This window comes from Athene noctua, chromosome 1 (genome assembly GCF_965140245.1).
Source record: "Athene noctua chromosome 1, bAthNoc1.hap1.1, whole genome shotgun sequence".
Lineage (NCBI taxonomy): Eukaryota > Metazoa > Chordata > Aves > Strigiformes > Strigidae > Athene > Athene noctua.
Window position 1 is genome coordinate 162,769,952 of NC_134037.1, and position 16,662 is coordinate 162,786,613.

At 44.7% G+C, this 16,662-nt stretch overlaps 2 protein-coding genes across 4 annotated transcripts in view; one reads left to right on the forward strand and one right to left on the reverse strand.

The window, feature by feature from the left end:
* ITSN1 (intersectin 1) overlaps positions 1–8,508 on the forward strand; it is a 146,376-nt gene extending 137,868 nt beyond the window's left edge. For all 3 annotated transcript variants that reach the window (XM_074903244.1, XM_074903253.1, XM_074903263.1), the window contains one exon: positions 72–8,508. In XM_074903244.1, the coding sequence (XP_074759345.1) occupies positions 72–220 (149 nt within the window). In that variant the 3' untranslated portion in view covers positions 221–8,508. The remainder of the gene's footprint in view (positions 1–71) is intronic.
* An 841-nt stretch (positions 8,509–9,349) lies between these two features.
* Positions 9,350–12,856, reverse strand: ATP5PO (ATP synthase peripheral stalk subunit OSCP). Its single transcript, XM_074903461.1, has 7 exons — positions 12,762–12,856; positions 12,526–12,576; positions 12,302–12,412; positions 11,703–11,832; positions 11,477–11,589; positions 9,831–9,917; positions 9,350–9,528 (listed from the first exon to the last, which is right to left on the reverse strand). Exons 1-7 carry the CDS (start codon positions 12,789–12,791, stop codon positions 9,415–9,417), a joined length of 636 nt encoding a protein of 211 aa, XP_074759562.1. The 5' UTR covers positions 12,792–12,856; the 3' UTR covers positions 9,350–9,414.
* Positions 12,857–16,662: the final 3,806 nt, after the last annotated feature.

A 16,662-nucleotide genomic window follows, 5' to 3' on the forward strand; every position in this document is an offset into this window, starting at 1 on the left:
GAAAATTAGCATTTTATTGCAATGTAAAACAGTTGTGTCATTTCTGAGCATGCTGTCTTTTTGCATTTCAGACTTTTTGGGCAGAACAGAGATCCGTGTGGCAGACATTAAGAAGGATCAGGGTTCAAAGGGACCAGTTACAAAATGTCTCCTTCTGCATGAAGTCCCAACAGGAGAGATAGTCGTCCGACTAGACCTGCAATTGTTCGATGAGCCTTAGGAGGAAAGGGACCAATGTTTTGTTTCAGTCTGAGTACACTGCAGTAGGTGTCTGCAGAAGCTGTCACAAATCCTTACTGGTGTGGTATGAAACTACTGCTTGCCCTTCACACATAAGAGGGTTATCAAAGCAAACAGGAGCATCTTTGTGCCTTGATAATTCTCACTGAAAAAATGAATCCCAGTTTAGTGAGGAGATCTCCCTCAATTTCTCTATGTGGAACTTGCCGTTAGTTTCTTGGGTTTATGAAATAACCTAGTTGTTCGTTGCGTTCCAGTCTGAAAGGCTGGCAAACCACACAGGTTGCTGTGCTTGCTCCAGTTACCCTACTCTTTAATTTACATGAAGAAGGCAATGTTAGTATGTTTTGGAGGCTTTCTGCAAGGTTTTCCCCCTTAGGGAATTCTGTGCCTATTGCTCAGCAAAAAGTGGCGTGTAAATGTAATGTGAATGGAAGGAGCAGTTACGCAGTAAGATCTTTGAAGATCTTCATGTTGGTACTGAAAAAACTTAGAAAATAAATAGTCTATATCTATAAACAGAGAAGATTCTATTATCATACCACTTCATGACTGACATTGCCCCTGAAACCCCTGAAAATAAATTATGTACAGGCCTTCTGCACAGAGATGAACCACACTCCAGAAGAGTCCACCTTTGGAAGTTGCTGTTTTCTATAGGACTGTAAATGTTCGAACAGTAAGTGAAGGATTAAACATAGAGCCCTGCTGTATGTTGTGCTATACCACTTCAATACTCCTTTACTACTGCTGCTTGATTGTGTGACTGCAGATGGATGATCTGTTGCCTGCAGCGAGGAAGAAAAAAAATCCCGGCTCTAGCTCAGGAAGCTAATTTCTACCCCGCAGAGTCTAGTTTGCAAAGCAATCAGTGGTGACAAGTTATCAGATTGTACCTCGCCTAACTGTGTGACATCATGTTGCTGAGTTCAGGGCGGCAGCGTACTGTGGCTTGCCGAGGTGTTTGTGGCAAGCCAGGGCAATCACAGGTTTGGTGGCAGCAATGCTGGATGCGGCTGAAAACAGAGTGCTTGTGATGGTGCAGAGTGGGTAACCCCAAAGCCTTGTCATCTGGGGGAATGCCAGGGCTTATATATCCATTTAACTCTACCAATACACACGTATAGGCCCACATCCAGCAAACTTTCCCTGTTTGGCAAAGCACCCAGCTTTGAGCGTGCACTTACGTCTTGTTTCCCTTGAGCACATGCGTAAGTGCTTCGCTGAGTCTGGACTCAAGAGCGAATAGACCCCTAAGAGTAAAATTCCTCTTTGTTCTGCTTGGATTCATTTTGTTCATGACCTATCATGCATACACTGGTATTTTTGTAAGGACTTTATTTCCGAATGGGAGGTGTCAGCCTGTTTCATTAGCATGTGAACGTTCTTGTGGAGCCTGATGTTAGGTTTTGGTGTTCTTGCATGTCCTTTCAGTACTGGTTTCCACCTTTCCTGTATAGGCGGTGTTCTCTAGCACTACAAGTCTTATTGATTTCCATTAGGAAATTAGGATATATTCATAACAGATAGGTAGATACAGTATGGTAATAAGTGTAAACTGTGCTGGGAAGTGTCTGTGTATTATAATTTCCTAAAAGACCACTGTAATGTTTGAAGCAATGGGAAAAAAAAAAATGTATGTTGGAGGGACAACAAAGTTTACATTTCATACTTTTCAGAATCGCTTTATTATTTATTTATTGAAGATAGTGTAGAATTTTGTATCAGAAATGACAGACATACTTATGTATTTTTTGAAACAAAACAGAGATACACACTTTAGTTAGAAACTTTCAACTGACCACATTTTAGAGGGAGTGTAACTTCCTAGGCATGCATTTGTTTACCACTAACTGGCTGAAAACACAATTAAGAGAACTTTAAGTTTCTATTTTTCAATGTTGTTAAGAAAATTGTTTCAATTAAAATATGTAAATAGTACTAAACCCATGCTTTCCTAATTCCATATCAATACATTTTATTAAATATAATGTATATGAAAATACACATTGTTGTGGTAGGATAAAAAAAGTGATAAAATCTATTAATGGAGTAACATTAAATGTCATTGTCTAACCTTTTATCGCTGTCCTAATTTTACTCAGTAGCTGTAAATATGGTGAACATGCATTTCAGTGTTTTAAAAGTAGCATCACTTTTTTATGGTATCATTTCACCAGCATGAATTACAGTAACAACTAAATAGACAAACAGGACAGAAAAGACCGTGGGTGTAATGCAGAAATCCTGGCCAGGTTTTTGAAGGGAGCCTCGAGGAGCTGCACCTTTCTCTGAGACTCAACTGGTGTCAGAAGTGGGTGACCCTTAGCCGCAAGGGCTCCTCTCAGACTGTGACCCTTGTCATGGGCATGTACGATTGCACCATTTTGGGGAATTGTAACAGAACTGAGTGCTTTCCCGACCACCATCACTTGTGATTTCCCACTTACCCTCGATGCACAGCAGTGTTTAACTCCTGTTAACATCAATAGGAGTTACACAAACGTGATGATGTTGGTGAAAGGCTGGGGTTTGGCTCACGGATATCTAAGGAATCCCTCATAATCGGTCTAATCCTAAAGAGGAAGCCTGTCCTAATCCCTGTGCATTGAGGACGGACGTACACATACCCTTAGAGCCAGCCAACTGTGCATCAGGATGTCGCTATTTTCTCGCTCACTCACCCGCAGTGCTCTGGAGCACACTGGCACTGTTGGGTTCCCAGGTGGAACTGGTTTTCACCAGGGCTAGCCAGAGGTTCTTAGGAACCCATTGAATCCTGCCTGGTTTTCCCTGTTCAGGAATGCTACAGCCTTGCAGATTGCTTTGCATTAACTCTGCGGTTGTGCAGGCTATGGGTTTCTGCTTTTCTATCCACCATAGCTGCATAGACCTCCTGCTCATCCAGCACTTCATGCTGTAAAAGCTCAGGCCTTTTACTGAAAAAAGGGACTTGTTGGCTGTATTCCTTTCATAGAGAATAGCGCTTTCATAGAGAAAACTGCAAGCTCTCATAGGCTTGTTTAAATACCCACTGTGTTCTGAAGAGTTTGGGGAAGGGAGAGGCACACAGCAATACCTAGGAAGTTGGATATTTCTTTGTGTTTTTTAGAGAGTCAGCTGGCATTACCACAATATATGAAGGGCAAGCCATCCTCTTACGAGTGCCATGTGCTGGCTGTCAGGCCAAACTCTGCTAGTCTGTGCTACTGGTATTGAATACTTATATTTATGTAAACCCTACTTTTCAGATGCTGGTTACTGATCTCTGAAGATCTTCATAAAGGAGCACGCCTTAGCTCACAGGTCCTTTTCCAGCCCCATCAAGATGTGTGTAAACTGTTCCTAATGTTATGCAAAACAACCACAACAAAATTGAAGCCCAGATAATGCTTGATCACGTTTTGGATTGAAAGAGCAGATTCATGCAGATAAGCATCCCCACTACAATGCGGAGTGGGGATTTGTGGAGTTTTGGGACTGGCTGTCTGCATTTGCTTTGGTAAAATTCATTCTTGTAGAGAGGCTGAGTACAAGGTCTCTCCATTACTTGTCCTTAAAATGAGGCACTGATGAGACTGAACTGGTACATGGGCCACTGGAACTGGCTCTCAAAATGGGGCTTCATTTCTGCCTTTAAGCAGGCTCTACTTTTTTTGAGAAGACATTTTGCTTAGAAGTAATTCATCAGCATCGAACTCCTTGGCTGGCAATCAAGCCTTTCTAAAAATAGTACTGTGACTTTTTAATGCGTTCACTGTCTTCACTGAAACAGTGGTCTTGCTTTGGATAAACTGGGAGAAAAAAGCCCTGAGAGAAGAAAGAGCAAAATCTGCAGCTGTGAGAAAACATGCGATGGAAAAAGTTGCACTGGTAGTTTGGTTTCCAAGCTGTAATTCTGGGAATTACATTTTTCCCTTAGGTACGTTAATTTTAACGAGGAGAAGAGTGTTTTTCCCTAGTGCTTTCTTGGTTTTAAGCCTTATAGTAGAACTGAGTTAATGGGTCAGAATCTGGAAGGGAAAAACACTGCTTTTAGAAAGTATTAAAATGGCTTTTGAAATCTACTGGTAGCTGGGAACAGGCAGAATGTCAGCATCATTGTGGCTGCAGAAAGGACAGGATACTGAAGAAAAAGGAAAAGAATCTTTTTTATTTTGTTTTTTTGGGGTGGGGGGGGAAAAGTCAAATCCACAGTCTCACAGCAGAACTTCAGTTATCCAGGAGCCCAAGCATCCATAATGTAACAGTAATTATAACAAACCATGTGTTTGTCTTCAGCCTGGGAGAGCCACACTGGATTTAGTGCAGCTCTATTTATGCAGGAGTTTGCATGCATTTTTTGTATAGAAGTGGAACTTTTTGGTGTTTGTAACAGCCCTTATACTCCTCTTTCCAGGAACTACCTTCTGAGATATACCTCTGAGGTACAGCAGGCACTGTGTTCTTTCAAGATGCTTTCACAAGGACTTCATAGGCTTGTAAACACTGCTGTCAGGCTCTTTGCTTTCCTGCTGCTATCCAGGCAGCTTTCACGACCATCCAGGGGAGGTAAATGGATATGTGCCCTTTCCATACAGGGAATCAGCTGTACCAGCATCAATGTGCCAGTTTTCTATCTCTCAAAGGACTTGTTCCCCCAGCCTACAGTCATATGAGGTATTTGCCAGCAATGCCTTTACACATCAGCAGGGTGGATGTCTGTTCTTTCACCCATATCCCTCCCCATTTAGGACCTCTCCATCATTGCTCTGATGGCAGTAAGGGTCAGCCTGGGCTTGTGATTTGCCTGGAGAGTGTTTTCTCTCTGTGGACAGGAGTCAGCCCTTCAGAGATGCCTCTCATGGAAACCACCTGAGCTAATTTTCCTCTGCACTTGGTCGGGTGCAGCTGGAAGTCATTATACGCAGGGCAGGTTCAGCTCTCACCCTTTCAGGGGTCCAGCCTGCCACCTGAGCACACATCCGTCCCGTCCTTCCCAGCAGTACCAGGCTTTGAGCTCCTGCTGCCTGCGCTGTGAGCCCATAGCCTCCGGTTCATTGCCATTACAGTTGAGGCTCATGTTTGAGACCACCCACGTCCCCTCCAGGCCATGATTTTCCCCATCTGCTGAGCCTGTTGGCTCCCTCAAGCCAAACACTGGCTGAGTTGTTGCACGAACAAACGCAGCAGGTGACTGGGAAACACATCTTACCTCATCTCACTGCCTTGCTCTGTTGCAGTCCCACTAGGTTTTTCTTCTGTGTACATCTGGTAAGTAAACTGGTGCTTCTGTCCTGTAATTAATTAAGTCCTCTGGAAAGCATCACTCTTTCCTTCCCTTAACCCTAACTCCCAAAGTTTAGCTGTGTGAAGCAGTGCTGGTTTAGGGACCCCTTTCCACATTTCTCCCTCACAGCTCATCTGGCAGCTGCCACAGCACTGCAGCCCCTCACTCAGTGAAGCACTTCAGCAGATGTTTAACTTTATTTGTGCCCCCATTCAGTGCAAAGGCATATGTAAAGCCAGCCAGGTGTGTACGTGCTTTGCTGGGGACACATGGAGGAATTCAAAATGCTTCGATAATGTAGAACCTACATTACGAAGTTGGTTCAAGCTCTGTAAGGATTGGAAGATTGCAATAGAGCATCAAACAGTCAAGATAAAATACAGAAGTAGTTTATAGTCTTTGCAGAGGGATCTGTCTTCCTTATCTTCCTGAAAGTGGTTTTAGACGCTAAACCCTCCAGAATTGTATTTACTGGGAAAATCATAATTCTTATACTTACAGATGACAACACATTTGGAAACACTGTCAAATAAAAAAACACCTTGGCCTCGGAAATACCAAGTACCTTGCCAAGTATAGTGCTGGTAGAAAGCCAGTCTGTAAAGTCCTGGGAGGTTGCACACAGCTGATGAGTTGACTTGGGCACCTTGAAAGACAGAGCATGTCACTGAGCTGACACTAAGCCAAATAACTAATAAATTACAAATTTTTTCTAGATGCACTTAATTATTCTGTATTTTCTCAACATGAGTTTTTATGAGGGAACTTTTTAAATGTTCATTTTACAATTTTTTTACCCTTTAAAAATAATCAGTTTTTGTTACATGTGAGTAGGGTTGGGGGGAAACATTGTGGATAATGCAGCTTTTGTAATATTATTAAATACATTTTCAAAACTAAGATGTGACAAGTCCAGACTTCTATTGTAACAGTGGTGTCTAGTTTCATACTGCTCTGCTTGCCACTGTGATATTTCAGTTTATACAAATCCAGCAGCCAAAACCCTTGAAACACAGAAAAGCTGGGAATCGGGTTAAATCACCTTAGCTTTGATGGGTTTGTTCTGTATGTACATTCCACATGTATCCTGGTGTTTAGCCCCAACACTCTTGTCCTACATGCATATTGATGTAGCTATAGTTAAATACATGCTTATATATATATATATATGTGATTATTTGTATATATAATACAAAAACACATCTATGTTGTCATTGTCAAATACTGAGTAAATCTAACAAAAGTGTTCATAGGCACCTAGTTTTTTTTGTTCATTTAAATATTTTAAAATAAGAACCATCCTTGGGAAATTATTTTTCTGTACATAGGAGGACATATTTAGGACCTATTTTAAAAGAATAAAGAACTGCAGTAAGAGTATGTTAAACTACCCTAGTTGCTTGATATAGTTGTCAAAGGCTCTGCTGCGACTGTCGTGAATTCCTCGTGCTGCTTGTAAAGCTGCAAAAGGGTCACTAGCCCTGGATTTAGTGGTCAGTTCCAGGATCTTAAAAGTGTTGTGCAAGTGAAGGGAGCTGGTGCTTCCTCTGAGATCCTTTGTCAGACCCCCAGGGAGCAGCTCCTGCCACCAAAGTGAGCGCAGGTGAAAGGGGAGGGCTGGCATGCAGGGGAGTAGGGAAAAAAGGGAAGAAATACGGGCAGAGCAGCAGGGTCCCTAACAGCACACCTCCCCACAAAAAACAACAACAACAACAACAAAAAACAAACAAACAAACAAAACCACAACAAACAAACCACAGTGTGGGTGGGTGTCCATCCAGTGATGGACTGGAAGGGAAATTCCTCCTGGCTGTGGTGGCTGCTCCATGAGAAGGGCCTTACAGTGTAACCTGTTCTTGCCAGGAGGAAGAGGGAAGGTTGGGTACAGGACCATCACGCTGGTCCTGGTGCTTGGCCAACTTGCTGCCCCCATACTCGTTCCCTCTTGCCCCATCTCACCACATCTTTCAGGATCTCCTAGGTTTTTGCCACCACGCTCACCCCAGGAGGGGCTGCTTTTGGGGTGACTGGGCAGCACTGCCTGAAAGGTCACGCTGGGGCAGAGGGACCTGCACCAACCCTCCTGCACCATACGCATCCATTCCACCTAGGCAAGGCCCATAGTAAAGCTGCCGCCGCAGGTACATGCTCCCCTCGTGGCATGACAACCCCTAAGCCCCCCTCTGTGGTTCTCCCAGAAGGCTCTGGCTTTGTTAACAACTTGTACAGAATTACCGTTCTAGGCCTCAAGTCGCTGAAAAGGAATTTAGATTCAGGCAGCCTTTGCAGATGGCATAATAGGTGCTTTCTACTTCATGTTGGTAAATTGTTGAAGAAAAAAGATACCCATAGTATTTTTTTCAATGTTAATACTTAGAATTGGGGAATCTCCCTCCCTGCTGGTGGTGGTGTTATTTTTAGCGCACTTTTTGCTGCCAAACAAATGGTACCACTTTCCTTTTTTTGGTTTTCCTTAAAAAGGAAGATTGTACTGTCTGTAATATTCATATGATCCTAAAAATGACAAAGGCATTATAAAATAAGATCTGGTCAAATAGGAGAAAAGGTTACTTTTTTTTTTTTTTTTAATTTCAGAGGAAATAGATTTAATTTGTATTGTCCATTTACATCACATTAACTATTCTACAGTAAAATGTTCACACTGTGAAGCTGGCTTCTTTTGGTTTCTTAAAGCATTCTTAATATGTGTAATGAATAATTATGAATCAGACACCACTGTTTCACATAAGAAAATTTCAACTGTACTTTGGTTGCTGCGAATGTGTTGTTTCCTGAGCCACACTTGGTTAAATAATTCTATTTACAGACACAGTCCAATTAAGCATAAAGTCCTTAAAATGTGTTCACCTGTGTGAGGAATTGTGCTGCTTCCCAGACTGCAGTCACTGAAGTGGAAACTGCCGATACGGTTTTAGGTTGTGCAATTTGTTTGACACAGATGAGACTGTAGCTGTGCAAGTGAAATTATGCAAGAATAAATCCAGGTTTTTTAAAAGTTTAACTGTGTAGTGTTACATTCTTGAGAAGCGCTGAAGAAGAGTGATGTGCCGTCACATACCTTAAACAAATCTTCAGATGAGGATTTTTAACAAAAGGACTACATAGGTATAAGCAAAGTGATAGACCCAGCCGCAGGAAAGTCACTTACCAGCATTTAATGTCTGACACACGCCACACTTCATCTCTGTAATGCATTGTTTGCACTTTTTTCAGGTCTGAAAATTGGATAGTTGACCAAATCTGTAGTCAGCCAGCCATCAAAAAGAAATTATCAAAAACGCATACTGAAAAAAAACCCCACCCCTGAAAAACCCCCCAAAAAGGGCACTTGCTCAACAGGCCAAATGCCATTACTCAGTGCGTACCACCACTTCGGCCCAGGCCCCACTCTGTGGCCAGGCGCGCCAGAGGGTACACATGCAGCTTGTCAGTGACCACCTGTGCTCTGCTGCCCGAGAACACAGCAAGTCCCACACTGATCTCTCCCCCAATTTTTGTTAATAATTACTAGATTTGGCCAGCTGCCCTGAGGGCAATACCCTTGGTATCCTATTAAGCTTTGTCTAGCTCTGCTTCACTGTCCTGACAGTATCTTGAGCAAAAGCTTTCCCTGGAGACTGACAGAACATCAGCAGCAGTGACCCCATTTATCAGCTCTGAGAGCATTATTCTTCACTTCCTTCAGAGCACCATTCACCTGCAGTCAGGGTGAGCCAGATTGTCAAGCTGTGTCAGTGGGAACTAAGTGAAACTCACTGCAGCTTCACCACCTTTCGCACTCAGTGCTGTTTCCTGAATCAAAATACTTCACACCATCCATTCAAGGAGAAATAATTTTATTGTTTCCATCTGACAGGTTCCACTGTGAATTACTAGCACACTTGCTAGACAGTCTCTTTCATTATTTTGGTGAGTTTCTGGATCTTTGACCTTGTTGACATGTCCACATACTTCTCCCCAATATTGACAATCATGCCACCAAGGATTGATGGATCAGTCTAAAGAAGAAACATTGAACAGAAATTCTATTAGCAAAAACTTGTTCGCCTAGTATATAACTTTTACACTAGTAATAAAAGAAAAAAGCTTTTAAGAGAGACTTTTTAAAGGTAACTTTGCAGTCTCTGTATTCCAAGGTTAAGATTTTAGTAATTAAAGCATCATCAGGTCTACAAGAAAACACAGAACTATATAATATAGCAACTGGATTCAGGAATTTTTTTTTTTTTAAAGATCAGTGAGACAAAGCCCAACTTAACATGAACCTGATGAAATTTATTTACAAATCAAAAATCCAGACCTTTGTCTCCAGCTTCAAGACCTCTCCCTTAGCCAAGAATCCACTCAGAGCACTTTTTAGCTCAGTAAGGCTGGTATCATCCAAGGGCTGAAAAATATGAACAGAAGGAAAATGAAGGACTTGAAAATATTAAAATGATTTAATGAGAACCCACATTTTCTATTCAGATCCTTCTAAAGACAGACACTTCCACCAGGAAGGCAGATTAAGCAGCCTTCTTGAGCAGGAATAACCAAAGAGCAGCACAGAAAGAGCGGTCACTTTGTGTCCTCCTTACTTCATAAAACACTGGGTTATTTGCACACAGATTCCCAGCAAAAGTTCGATGCTGACATCTTCAGATGGTGTCAGGAATCCTTACTTGCTAAAGTAAGCACTCAATGGAAAACCTTAAGATCTGCCTCACAGCATCATTCAGGCTGTACAAGGAAAGATTAATTTTGCTGCTTCTAACAATTAAGATCATCAGCTCGATTAGAAACACTGTTTCCTGTAAAGCACTGGGCAGTGACTGAGGACACTGGCATCAAGCTCCCTGCCCTGCTGCAGCCTGCAGAACACTCCTGACCAAGGCTGCCTCTCTCCACGACCACGGAAGAACTCTGCAGCTCTGCAGGAGAGACACTGTGCATCTGTCTTTGCTATCCCTAGAAGTCACTTGGATACCAATGAGGTAGAAACAAAAGGGACTTCACCGAAGTCGTGGCTTTATGTTACAGGCAATTTAAATAATTTCTATTTAATAGCTAACTGTTTGAGAGCTAAAAGAAACCAACATCAACAAAAAGCAGCAAGAAAACAATTTTACGTATGAAATATTTAGGAAAAATTGTGGAATGTTTGCACAGGTTTGTGAGTCCATGTGTCCCTGAAGGCTACCAACTAGACTGACAATCTGTGCTCACAGCCTACAGGGAGCCAGTTAATCAGAAGTAGATCAGTCTAGTTAGTCCAGGCAAGCAGTCTGCTGTAGCTGACACATGGGCTATCATCTATAGATTTACATTCCGTATCTAGCTGACCAGCTTCCCACTCTGGACCTGGGCATGGATCCATTAACAAAGAAGTTACTAAGTGCCAGAATCATCCTGTCTCCAGCCCAACGTTTACAACTCATGGAGACACCATCTTCCCTCTCACCTTCCTGAGCACCAGCCAGACTTGCTTGTCTGCTACTTTTTTGAAAAAGTCTTCCTACAGGTTCAGTTAGTTGCTTGTTCTGATCACTGCAGGTGGGGAATTAGGCAGTTGCTCCCAGTGAAGCACAGCACCAAGCACCACAGGCATTCTCAGTCCTGTCAGGTACCTGCCTTGCTCTAGCTAATGGCTCGTCTGTTAGTGCTGACCTGATCTGTATGATCCTGATGACAGAAATAAGAACAGGGGCAGCTGTATCTGCAGACCAGGCTGACTTTTATCAGCCACTGGGTTCACACAGAGGAAGGCTGAAATAGGAGGAACAGGTTTAATTTTTGACGAATAGTTGTTGAATATCAAAAAACTATTTGCAGAAAGACTTTCATCTTGGTAGAGATGTTTCCTCACTACTCATATAGAAAGTACTAAAAGTAGGGAGAGCAAAGTTCAGCTAAAGAAGTTTGCCTTTTTTACTGCTCTTAAGCTCGATCTAGAGGTTCTGAACTTACCTGCGCAGTGGTGACTGTGCACAGCACTTCTCCTCGGTATGCGCTCATGATCTTCCCAAAGGCAGAAACAATGTCTGGCGTGTAACGCAGGCGACCATTTTCAGCAAGCAAATCTGGAAGAGGCAGATGCATTGTTTTAAAGCACCCGCTAGAAGTGGATTTGATTAGCTAACAGGAATACCAGGGAGCCTTTTAGATGTTTTTCTGAAGTCAAATGGTTACTCACTCATCAGGTTGACAGTAATTGGGGACATCTTCTCTTTTGCTAAGGCATCATTCACAGCTTTTTGTTTAACTGTGCTCTTGGTGTGAGGGTTCATAACAACACTGGATAGCTTGGGGTCCTTCAAGAGAGTCTAAGAGGATACACAAACAAGGTGATAAAGGTCAGGAGTTTTCCAGGCATTACAAGGCCTAACTGGCCTACCCACAGAATCACAGAATCATCTAGGTTGGAAAATACCTTGAAGATCATCCAGTCCAACCACTGACCTAACACTGACAGTTCCCAACTACACCACATCCCTCAGCTCTATGAGCCAAAGCAGACAACACGGTCATTCCTTGAGTGAGAATGAAGCGGTCTGAAGCCGACGGGAAGTGAAATGGCAGCTCCAAGCGTAGCTCATCTACAGTATGGTTCTTTCAGAGCTGACGCTCGTCCCGTATCGCTTCCAAGCAGCCTGACGCTGGGGGCGCAGCGCAGGCAGCAGGCCCGCCGGGCCAGCTGCGAGCCGGGCTCGCCCAGCTTGCAAGAGCCGAGCCCACCTCAACCCCCCACCGCTCCCAACCCGCCGTGCCGGCGCAGGCTGCACACCGCCTTACCCACACTCGGCTCAGCTCCTTCTCCACCTGCTCCAGCTTCTTCTGCTTGGTGGCGGCGGAGTACAGCGCGGTGGCGTAGCGCCCTTCCAGCCCGTACACCTGGATGGGGGGCTGGAGGGGGCGAGAGAGCGGGCGGGCGCTGAGAGCCGGCCCCGCGCCGGGAGAGCCTGCGGCCGCCCGCCGCTGGCCGGCCCCGCCGGTGACCCGCCCCCGTCCCGCCTCACCTTGACCAGCCTGGAGACCGGCCTCGCCGCCGACGTGCTCAGCTGCCGCACCTGGGGGGCGCATCACGGGGCCGGGATCGAGACGAGCCCCCCGCCTTGGGGACGGAGGCGCGCACCGCTCGAGACCCGGCGCGGGAGGCGGGTGAGGGAGCACGCGCGACACGCCATCCCCCCCGGCCCTTCCCTTCCCTTCCCAAGCCCCCCGAGGGCCGCCGCCCCCCACCCCGCCACTTCACCTTCAGGGAGAACCCCGCCGCCGCCGCCATCTTGCCCGCCCGCCCGCCGCTCGAGGTCACAGCTGAGGCCGGGCCGGTCCCGGCGGTGAGGCAGCGCGCAGGCGCGGGGCCCGCCCTCCTCGCCCGCGGGGCGCCCCGGGACAGGTAGTTCTCCAGAGAGGGGCCGTCCCTTCGCGTCCCGCCGCGCCGCGCACTGCCTGCCGGGGGCTGTAGTTCCTGAGGGCGGAGGCAGCGCGGCCCCCGCCTCCCTTCTCGCCTTGCCCGGGGCCCCTCTCCCCAGCGTCCTCTGAGCTGCCTCGCCAGGCCCTGGCAGCCGAGCGCTAAGGCTCCCCAGCCGCCTGGTCAGCCCAAGGAGTGAGGTCCGGCCCCACCGGCGGGCTGCGGCGCACCGGCGCTCCTCCCGCGGGAAACAGCTGCTTGCTCGGGCCCTGGGTGAAGCAAACGGGAGCAGAACCCCGGTGGCTGGAGCTCCAGTTGAAGCGTCCCCCCTCGTCGCCTCTTCTCACACCCTGGCGCTGAAGGTGGCTGTCCTCAGGCGGAGTCTGGTGGTGCGGGGCCCCGGAGAGGACCAGAGTGACCGGGGCAAATGGCTCCCATAGGGTGGCTCACCCCATAACCCACCACCCTTTCTCGTGTTCCTGTAAGGGTCCTGCACTTCACAGAGCCATGCACGCCTCTCCGTTCAGATGCACCAGAAGAGCAAGCGTCACATGAGTTCTTCAACAGAGAAAATGTCAGCTGTGATTTTCTCCCGGATATTTCTGCCGCCCTCTAACACAGCGAAACTACCTCTGAAACGCAATGAGCTATTTCCTCCCCTCGGATAAACTAGATCCAAACGTCTCCTGGGGCAAAGACACAGTCTCCCAGGTAAAGCATAGGGCAGGCAGCTCTGACTTTGTCTCTCTAGATGACCTTGAGCAACTCGGGTCCTGCCTACTACTTAACTGTCTTGAACGGTTAAACTCTTTCTCTCCCTAATCTTCCATCTTTTCTGTCAGAGAAGGTAAACCGCCCGCCTGCTTCGCAGAGCTGTTACAAGTTTGGGTAATTATTTTCTGTGGTGTGAGTAGCTCAGATGGGCGCTGCTATTGAAATAAAGAGCATGGCGTTAATGAAAAGCATGCTGCATGAAGTCTGCAGGGCGGACTTCAAGCACTAGATGTTGCTGTTGCTACAAATTGAAAGCGAAATGATCTCTTCAGCTACGTCAAAAACAGAATTAGAGTAACGCTCTCCAGGAAATACAGTTTACCGTCCCACCAGAAATGACTGTGTCACCAACAGGCTTTATTCTGGATGTCGGAGTTTAATTCCCTCTTCTATCCCTGGCTGCATTTGCTGTGGTGACATTCAAAGGCACAAACACAGTCCATGATAGGTTTAATCCTGATACGCTTCACAATAATTTGAATAACTACAGTACTAAGAAAAGCATATTAAATATCTAGGAAAAAAATCTTTGCTTTTCTTTTGCAAAAATATATTTTTTTCGTGTGATAATGTGCACACACTGAGGTTTTGGAATGGTGCAGAGAATGGATTTCCTTGAAGTGGGATTCCATCTCCCAGATTATTTAGTGTAATTCTGAAACACTCCATGATCTTGTAGCATTCTAATACACAGGAAGCTCTGGTTTATTGAGGCCAGTCAAATCACTGATAGCTAAGCTCACTTTAATGAATCTGGGATTGGGTCACATCCTGATAGTGCTTTCAAGAATTAAAATCAGAACACCTCTCACAAGTTAATTTTAGACGTGTAAAATCCCACAGGTGATAAATAGTTTATACCTTTATGCCTTATGCTGGAAGGAAAATTTAAATCCTGATAAAGCTTGTTCTTGTGTTTGGATATGTTATAATAATAGATTCCTCCATCATCATTATATGGGAATTTTTAAGAGTTTTTTCTTCCTACAAAGCAATTGAACACCCCATACCATCAGTCACTCATTATTTGACATTTACCTCTGTTCCTGGTTTCAACTGGATCACTAGGGAGTACTTGAAGGTTTACAAGCTCTTCCATGAAAAACACCTGGAAGAACATTCACTTGTGGGTGTGCCACTCCAGTGCTTGTAGGATTGTAACCTTAAAGTACTCATTCTTAGTAAATGTGATATTATAAACATCATATTTTTCTCTTGTTGAGACAGAGTAGAACTAAAATAATGCAAAATTGATTTTATTTTCTTTTTATTGAGAAATCTTGAAAATAATTGGTCTGAGTTTAGATACATTTAGACACACCCTTGTGCTTATATTGAAGACACATGGACTTCACACAGCCCCAGAGTTCACTGTAATCAGCATGTTTATGTCTCCAGAAAGAATGTGATGATTCTTCAACTGTGGTAGGGATATATTTTAATCAGGGCCCAGCTGCATGAGGTGTCATAAAACTTGTAGCAAGGCTTAGACCATTCCACAAAGAACTTGTTGCATGTGGAGGTAAAAAGGAGATGTGGTTTGTAACAACGCATCTGGGGTCCTCATAGTTATGAAAGCATATCAGGTCAGTGCCATGGAACATCAAACTTACCCTCCACCAGACTATGGTCAGCTCCTTTAAAAACAACTAAACCACCACTTATAAAGAACTCTAGTAATTATACTAGTGACACACAATTTTTAAGCAATGCTGAAAACACAATACTTTTCTCCCTCGCCATGCAATTCACCTGAAACATGAACTTTTGGCCTGTTTTGAATGCTGTTCTGCACCTGCTTGTCAGTAATTGCACCCGGCTGTTTCCCTTTGGCTGAGCGTAGGATTCCCAGACTCGGCATGGGAGAGTCCCAGAGGAGCCCGGGTGTAGTTGCAAACAAGTTCCTGACCTCTGTAAAAAGTTTATGTTATTTACAAGAAGTGGAGGAGTTTTCCTCTGACGGTGCTCAAGTTAAGCTCAGAGACTGTGGCACAGAAAAGCTATGACCCAACTCACCTCCCCATAGCTACTGTGTTTTTGTTCCTGCAGCTGCTGAGGTTTTTGTTTGTTGGGGGTTTTTTGTTTGTTTTGGTTTGTTTCTTTTTCCTCTCCCAGGGGCTGCCCTTTATCTTCCGCAGGAACATTTGGTATGCTCGCTGAATCTAATTCACCTGGTTGTTTTCCATACCTCTGCTCCATAAGCAGTTCCATTCAGGCAGGTAAGTTCAAGTGCTCTGTCATGCTGGCTCCCTGGGGACTAAGCATTTACAGGCAGAGTGACCTACCTGCTAAAATTTTGCTGCTTAGGGAAGACCTGACTCATTTTCTCATTAAGAAAAGAGTTTCTCACTCAGTGGCAGGAGACAGAAAACATTTCTTTTTTTCTCCAAACTTGGAAGAATGATTGTAAAACCACAAAAATGGTTAGGGGAATTCAGAATGGAAGCAGGAGCAATATTAATTGAGCTAGATGACTGAACCTTAGCATCAGAATGCTCCACTGAAGGCTTTTCATAGGAATATTTGCAAAACCAACAACCTATGCGTACATTTTTCTGCCCTTCAAGGGAGATTTCAGTCTAGTGTTGTTAGATGATAAAATGATTAATCATTATGATTTATTCTGCATGTGATGATTCTGGGGTGCTCATGGTGTTCTAGTTTATTTTGCATGCTACCGTAGCAGTCTGTTGTAAATGGGGAAGAAAACCACAGTTAGGTGCTTGGCAAAATATCTACACTTTTCAAGACTCAAAAAAGTCTACACTCTTTTAAGATACCCTAGAAAACTTGAAAAATTAACTTAAGGGTGAGCTATGGTATGATTTTTGTAGGATAACGCAGTAAGCACTAACCTGCAAGACTTTATACTAGAAAAGGTGATGTGGGCTTACTTGGACGTTCGACTGGTTTAGGGGTTGTCTGTAAAATACGAATGGTAAAAAGAACTGGTTTGGGAGCATATGTA